We start from the raw sequence: 7,933 nt of genomic DNA on the forward strand, positions 1-7,933 counted from the left end.
ACCCGGCTTCCCACTCCGATCAGCTGGCAGCGTCATGACGTAGGCATCACGAGAAACACACGTCAGTGGCGCGCTTACGCAGGGCAAACTGCACGCAATGAGGCAGCAGATTGCAATGTTTCACTTGGAAACATGAGTGGGAGCATTAGTACTGGAAATGCACACATTGTACATTGTATGTATACATTTATTAAAACATAATTAAGGAAATAATTAAAAATAAAATCAGAAATATATATATATATATATATATATTGTTTTTCCTTCTATGTCATTTTTGGTCTCCCATCATGTCTGAGCATCCACATAAAAAATAATAAAGTCAAGAATTAAAGCATTATTTTCTAATAAAGTTGCTGAGCTTCAGCTCACTGATAAACTGCCCGCCATCTTTGTTGATGCCCAGTAGCGTGTAATGCTAACCGACCATTAATAGGCAGAAGTCGAAGCCTTAAAATACTGCTACTCTTCATTTGTATAATGAGGCAGAAATGCATAAGGAACATTAAAAAGGGGAGACAAGGAAATGTAAAAAGAACAAACGCTTGTTTAAGGAAAAGGAAAATGTAAATATTTCTGCTTTTATTTTTAGTTATGTCAGTTTTGCTCCTCCACAGTGTCTCAATCAGATTAAATTGAACTTTGATTAGAGTAACCCAAAACCATCACTGTGTGTTTATAGCCATCAGCAGGTGGACTTGCTGGCATGAATTGGATAATTTTCTTCTCCATATGAGGATGTCATGTGCTGTGGACCAAAATAGACCAAAATGTTCAACTCTGGATTTATCATTTACATGGTGGGTGGTGTCTTTCTTTTAACAATGGATTTCTTCTGTAAAGGCCAGGATGTTGAGTGTTATGTTGATGTCTGATTCTCCTGCCTGAGCGGGTTGTCACTGCAGCTCCTCCAGAGTTACCATATTGTCAGAGATCAGATGTAACCAGCAGAGCTTCTTACTGTTTTTCTTTAAGAAACCTCGGATAAATCATAGAGAAATAGTCTGTTTACTAATCAGGTGACCTCTGAATGCAGTACTGGATTTCAAACACGTGCCACACTTTTCAGATTTGTATTCGTGAAATAAAAGTGGTAACCATGCATCAATTTTCTTCTACTTGTGCTGATGGATAATTTCAGGTGTGACACTTTTATTTGAGGTTACAAAAGACTTGAGTCTGGGTCAAAGGTTCATCACCCAGCAGTACAACGACCTTAAGCCTACCGCCGGAGCCACAATAAAATGGGTCATGAGAACAGCCTAGTCAAAATCCACACCTAACTTTACTTGGGAATCTGTGGGAAGACTTTGAGATTTGAATTTCACAGATATTCTCCATTCAAACAGCCTGATATTCCTCGATTAACTCAGGTTGTGCAAGCCACACTTTCCATAATTTTTAAATCCGTGTTCGAGTCAGCTTGGTTTTGGTCCATCAAATCAAATGCAATAAAGTTTCTGGTTTTAAGGAAAGAAATGAAAAAGTTTAAGTGGAACGAATAGATTTGCAATGTATTTAAAATGTTTCTTGTGCAGCCACCTAAATGGTTTCAGGCCGTTTCAAACAATTTAAACACCCCACTGGTTTGTCTTGTGTTGCATGATTTCCCCTCTCTGAGTAGAAGTTACTGTAAACAAATATTCAGACTGGTTTTTCTCCATCATTTTGTCTGAATGTAAGAACAGGCCTGTTGCATAAAATTCTCACATCCTGACATTCGAAATTAAAGAAAAACATAACTTTGTTTTTCTAGCTGTGACATCCTGTCGGTTAAAAATGTAGTTATCTCTAAGAGATGTGTCATTTCTACTAGTGAAGCCAACATTCTTGACCTTATGTCAACAGAACTGTATTTATGCACACACAAAAAAATCACAGACTTTTAACTTTAGGTTACAGTAAACCAGATTGTAAAATACCACTTTTGTCAAATCATATTCTAGTTCCATGTTTAAGGAGTGCTAAACTAGCTACAAATGTCTAATATAAACAATTTATTCTGAAAATGAGACAAAATGTGACTACAGGTGAAATAGCTTAGCAGGTTCACTTTGCTTGAACCTCTTGAGGCACAAAGTTTTAATGCAATATGAACGCATCCATTACTCTGGAGGTGTTTAAACAATCCTGCGCTCTGGTGGACGTACCTTCAGTATTTCATAAAGTGTCAGCTATAATAATTGTTTCTATTTTACCGTAATGAAGAGAGAGGAAATGATCAGCCAGCCAATCCGTAGGCAGATGAACAAGGTGGATAACTTATGTAAATGTGGCTGAAAATACAAATATGTAATAATATATTTCATAAGTACTGAATAACATCTGATCAGTGAAATGCAGCATATAAATAATAATGGACCAGGTATGAACCCTTGGGGAATCTCCTAGTTTATAAAAGCTGCTGTACTGAGGAATAAAAACAAACTATTACAGATAAACTCAAGTAGGAGGAAAATCAGTCCAATCCACATGCTGTAACCACCCAGTTTTACCTGGTAGCCTTAATGTTTTGCATAAATCTAATCTTGTTTGTTTGATTGATTGATTTTGAGGTGAAAATGTGCTTTCTTTCTGTTAGTGACGTTGAGGCACACATGCAGCACTTATTTGATATTCAAATATTGCATGGCATCATCCGAGCTCCGCCGTGTGCGGCTGGTATTCAGTAGTTTGATGGGGAAAGTCGGACATGTTTCCTCTGAATGAGGAATTATCGTTAACTCAAAAACACTGAATGACTGGTTTGAGCCAAAAATAATGTAATGAAAACAATAAAACTGTCTACTGTCTCATTCACTTCTGGGTCAACAAGTGTCTTAAATGTCTTAAAACCGATGACTGAAGATGAAAAGAGAATCAGGGAAAATAACCGAGTCATTTTTAGCTGGTTAAAATGAGCTAGCTTGGCGCGGCCTTCTAGAAAATAAGGCTGCGTTCACACTGCAGCTTGAAGTGACCCAATTCCGATTTATTTGCCTTAAATATCTGATCTTTTCATGACAGTCTGAACAACAGAGATTGGATTTTTTCCAAATGCGTCCCAGACCACTTGGACATCTGATCCATATATGATCTTTTCAAATGTGACCTGAGTCTGTACGGCCAGGTCACGTTCATCTGACCTGAACGTCACTGATACTCGACAAACGTCTCTATTCTGCATCCTGATACGCACAAGCGGGGAGAAAAACAACAACCATGGCGGATGATAAAGAGGATTAAATTGTTAATCCTGGCTTGTTGTCTGGCTTCGGTCAGACAACAACATCAAAATTGTAACATACGCTCCACCGTTAGCATCGACTTTTACTGAGCACTGCTGTTTTATGGCGGTTGGTAAAACACTGAGCAGGCTCTCTGTTTGACGTTCTCTCTACTGCGCATTGGGGGACACATTTAGATCGTTCGCAGTTCACACTGGAGATTACGTACATGTCGCATATCGGAAGTGTGGATGACCACTGCAAAAAAATCAGATTTGACAAAACATTAGAATTGGGTCTCTTCAGGCTGCAGTGTGAACGCAGCCTTAATAAAATAAATATATGAGCCAGCTTCTTTGAATAGAAAATGTATCCATTTTCTGGCTCCCATGAAAAGCTGTAGATCCTATCTCTATACTTCATTTGTTATGGAAAATGAAGCAAATGTTTATTCCAACCTGTCGACATTCAGGTAGGTTTAGTATGAACATGCTGGAAAAGGAACTGACATGTTTTCATTTTGATCTATCACTAATTCCACAAACGTTGTTTTATGGTGCTATTAACTGGCTGCAGTTGCCCTGTGGAGACATCAGCAGGTTAGGATGAACTTGTTACCCTTTCCAAGCTGACGCATGCCAACACACACATTTTAGGGCTGTATGGCCAGTCTTCTTTTTCTGTCTGCTGAGAACCTGGGCTTGTCACTCTGCAGCTGTAAAGTTGCTGCAGTCGAAAAATCTGCTTCCTCACTGTCACCTCACTCAGCGAGCACATGCAGCAAATCATGCTCGGGATTTATGATTGCTTTATTGATCCATTTAGCCAAATGCAATCCTATGAATGTCAGTTTTCTTTGATGATTACACAAATTGTACATTTTCCTGCTTCTTTGTGAGTTAGGAATTTGCATAAAGTTCAACCCTTGACCCGTGTCAAGCTGTTTCAGGGGAATTGTTAATCACTTTGCTCATTGCCGGGTCTCAGCGTGTCACTTTCACAGATTCATGAGTCATATTCAGTGTCCTTTTGCAGGATTTGTGAGGCTTGAGATCATTATGAATCAGTAATTTTCATTATAGCACAACATTAGGATGAGTACAGACAGCAAACGGGGAATAATATAAATCTTCACTTTATTTTCCTCAGATAGAAGCATCAAGATTACAGTTTGTCTTTTATTTTAACTGCTATGTAAATATTTGTGGTAACTAGCACTATAGGAAGATGATAATAAAAAGTGTCAGATAGATTCAGCCCTGGGAATAAGCTATACTCTGCATCTCTATTTTATACACCATATCTCAGCTTGTAAGATGATCTAATTGCTCTCTGGCTTGGAGGGATAGCAGTAAGGTTAACCCCCCTTCATTTGCACTGCAAAACACTTGGCCTCACTGAGCTGACATGTATTTTATGCAAACTCCTTCTGAATCTAACTTGGCATGCCTTTAAAAGCTGTGCTGTGAGTACAACCCAGTGCACTTTGATACATCAGGATTTTTGAGTTGACTTTACAATGCCTTAAATAGTTAACTTCTTATTATAGTCAGATTAGTTGAAACAAACATGTAGTCTGAGAGGAGAGAGTTTGGGTTACCCTAAAATATGTCAGTAGCTATGCTGCTATTGGTTTACACTACTGTAAAACGTTTTCCTACTACTCTCCATGTATGAATTTCTGAATTATTTCTATTTAAATGATGATGAATGACTTCAGTTCTGTGTTTTCTGTTCTTCTACATTTCTCTATCTGTATTTCCCCCCCATATAAACAGTTTATCTGAATTTGTGATTCAGATAAATTCAGATAAGCTGTGTCAGTTTTAAGGCGAAAGGCTGAAGGAAAACATTTTGTATCGTGTCTGTATCACAGTGTGAACTTTGTCACTCCAGCATGGATAAATGCTACGTGTCATTTCTGACTCAGCATGATGATTTATCCTCTTTCTTCCTGCAGCTCTGGTGCATTTCAGAAGTGTGGGGAAATACATAAGCAGGAAAGACTTGGTTAGGCTCTGACTAAGCTATTTTTGGCAGACACACAAGTGTGAACATAAACTACCACTTCAGTAAAATCTGGTGGGGTTAGCGTGGTTATAGCTGAGCTAGTACTTCTCAAAGTATCAAAGTTTGCTTTAATTATTCAATTCAAGTCCATCTGTTTGTTTCTGTGTACAGAGATGTGAGATCTGTGCCTAAATGATGACTCTGTGGGACAGGAACAGGATGGAAACTCCCTTTAAAATTCCACATTGGGGAAGCTGTGAGGCAAGATATGTGGCACGTTAAAAGGCCAGAGTTATATGATCTTACTGTGGGATTTATTTTTTACTTCCCTAAATAGACATATTCCTGTCAGTCACGTTTTGTTTAAAAGAAATGTCTCAAAAATACATTTTAGATCATATATGCAGAATTTTCTTTAGCAGCATAGAGCTACATTAAATTTCCTCCGATTTTCTTGATTTTCTGAGCAGAAGAGTAATGTATAGATTTACACTTTGTATTCCTACATTGTTTTATTACCAAACATATATTTTGTAATCAAAAAGCAAAAGAAATCATGAACTGACAAAAATAAAAGCATACGATAGTACAGATCTATAGTTATATATATGGGATGTATAGTTGCACTTGTGGTGTTTATGGCTTCATTTTTGACCAGACAAAGCTTAACGTGCAGTTTCAGTCGGTTTAATATGCACTGAAAGACAAACTGTATTAATTTTGCGATCAGTGGATTATTTTTCATCAGCTTTCAAATATATCTTAACATGACTTCAATGAATGCAGAACACTCAAACATAAGTTACAGTACGTACTCTGTTATCTATAGTGTTTTTATACCACAATGCGAGGAGCATACGTCATGACCTCGTGGCGCAACGGTAGCGCGTCTGACTCCAGATCAGAAGGTTGCGTGTTCAAATCACGTCGGGGTCATCCACTTTATTATTGGTTCTCAGTGAGATTACTAACTAGTAATTTTGTTCCGAGTTTAAACACAGTAGAAGGCTCTCACGTTGGCTTTCCTAATAAGAGGAGCGGTATGTGACATAAAAAGGAAGTCATCAAACAAATTCAAACTTAAAATTGTACAAATATAATAGACACTTGTTACCAAGGGCTCGTCTCTAAGAGGCGTGTGTTCTGTTGCCATGGAGAAACGTTAGTTCCGGAACAAACAGGAAAAGTATCTGCGAGGCTTCTTCTGGGATTTACAAGGATATTTCATTCCAACCCAACGTAATCTAAAGAGCAAAGCTACTAATATTCGTGAAAGTAATTCAATATTTTTCTACATTTGTGTCACTTTCTGCTCTAAATCGTTGTTAACGATGTCTGCGCAGGCGCATTTCAAAGACCATCATGGCAGATGAGAGTACATGTAATAAACTGCTGCCACAAAGGGTCTCTGACCTCAGGAAGAACAAAAAGAGAAATAACGCTTCTGCTACTGATTCAAAACTAAAAGGTAATCATTTTGAATTTTTCATGGATTAAAAATGCGTTTAAGATCATGATAGGGCTATTCACAAAATCAGTGCAGATTACAGACAAGGCACTATGTTTATTCTTCAGCTGCAACCATTGTATTAATTTGATAAAAATGCAACGCTTGGACTTGTAGCTTTAAAAAAGTAGTGTTAAAGTCAACATCACTGATTATATAACAATATAGTTGGAACTGGACAACATCTTCCACTTCTATTTAACTTTAAAAACAATATATTTACCATGGTAAAGTAATATGTATATCCAACATAACTGAGTTTTTACATTGTGTGACATAAAATACAGAAGCTAGTTTTTATTAACAAAATTAAAAAGCTTGAAATAACTAAACTAAAACTACTACTATAACTAATGAAAACTGAACTAAAACTAAACAACATTTAACTAATAACTTGTAGAAAAGTAGCAAGCACACTCTTAAAAAATAATTAGACATTGACATTCTTGGAAATGTACATATTGAGCAAACATTTTGTTGCAAGGCTCTGATAATTATAAAATAAATAAGTAATAAAAAGTGTCAATATGAATATATAATTTAAGCTAGCTGAGTTAGACAAACAAAAAGTCACAATGAAATAAGGCTAAACTATAAAGAAAAACCCAAACTATTATAACCCTGGTCAGTAGCCCTTCAATTTTGTCAGCTTTGTCTGCAAATGTGCAAGAGTTTATATGTTTATGTCGCCTGCCTGCAGCCAATCCTGGGAATTTATCATGCAGTTTCAGCCGGTTGCCCCCTCAAGATCCAGGTCAAATTCAAGTTTCCAATTTCAGAGCTACTGATACAAAACCCAAGGATAATCTCTCTCGGGGTTCCAGGAAGGCAAAAGAACGACAAAGGGATTCAAAGAGCCACTTGGCAGCCACTCGTACAACCAGCAACAACAAAGTTCCTGCACATGTAATGAAGGCTGCCATCCAGACCATGGACAGCCTGAGGTGGGAAGGAGCTCTGCCGGACCCGCAGGAGGAAGAGAAAAGACTAGAGCACTACAGAGCCAATAGGCGACAGCGGTACATCACACACAGAGAGGGTCTGTGGAAAGAAGCCCATTATGCCATGAGAGAAACAAAAGTGAAGACTTCAACCAAATGAACACTATGAGGATCCACAGGCGGCTCACAAATTAACTCTGACTTGCTTACAAGCTGTATGTTCACTTCTGCTTTTTTTGCCATGCAATAAAAATAATCACAGCAACTCA

The 7,933-nt window shown here is 37.7% G+C and overlaps 1 protein-coding gene and 1 non-coding gene across 3 annotated transcripts; both read left to right on the plus strand.

Annotated features, from left to right (window-relative positions):
• Window positions 1-6,080: 6,080 nt before the first annotated feature.
• Window positions 6,081-6,152, plus strand: trnaw-cca (transfer RNA tryptophan (anticodon CCA)). The gene has a single exon. It is a non-coding gene; the product is annotated as a tRNA-Trp (tRNA).
• Window positions 6,153-6,363: 211 nt separating this feature from the next.
• Window positions 6,364-7,933, plus strand: liat1 (ligand of ATE1). Of its 2 annotated transcripts, none has more exons than XM_016674433.1 (3): window positions 6,364-6,467; window positions 6,560-6,684; window positions 7,424-7,933. In XM_016674433.1, the coding sequence occupies exons 2-3, from the start codon at window positions 6,579-6,581 to the stop codon at window positions 7,822-7,824; spliced, it is 507 nt and encodes a 168-aa protein (XP_016529919.1). In that variant the 5' UTR covers window positions 6,364-6,467; window positions 6,560-6,578; the 3' UTR covers window positions 7,825-7,933. The 2 variants fall into 2 exon arrangements, with proteins under 2 accessions (XP_016529919.1, XP_016529921.1); XM_016674435.1 differs by having other exon boundaries at window positions 6,366-6,491.

This window comes from Poecilia formosa, unplaced genomic scaffold (assembly GCF_000485575.1).
Source record: "Poecilia formosa unplaced genomic scaffold, Poecilia_formosa-5.1.2 Scaffold3, whole genome shotgun sequence".
Lineage (NCBI taxonomy): Eukaryota > Metazoa > Chordata > Actinopteri > Cyprinodontiformes > Poeciliidae > Poecilia > Poecilia formosa.

Excerpts from the sequence above, each read along its gene's own strand:
- liat1 (XM_016674433.1), top strand. The coding sequence starts at position 6,579 with ATGGCAGATGAGAGTACATGTAATAAACTGCTGCCACAAAGGGTCTCT. Across the intron at positions 6,685-7,423 it reads TACTGATTCAAAACTAAAAG|CCAATCCTGGGAATTTATCA; the intron begins GTAATCATTTTG and ends GCCTGCCTGCAG.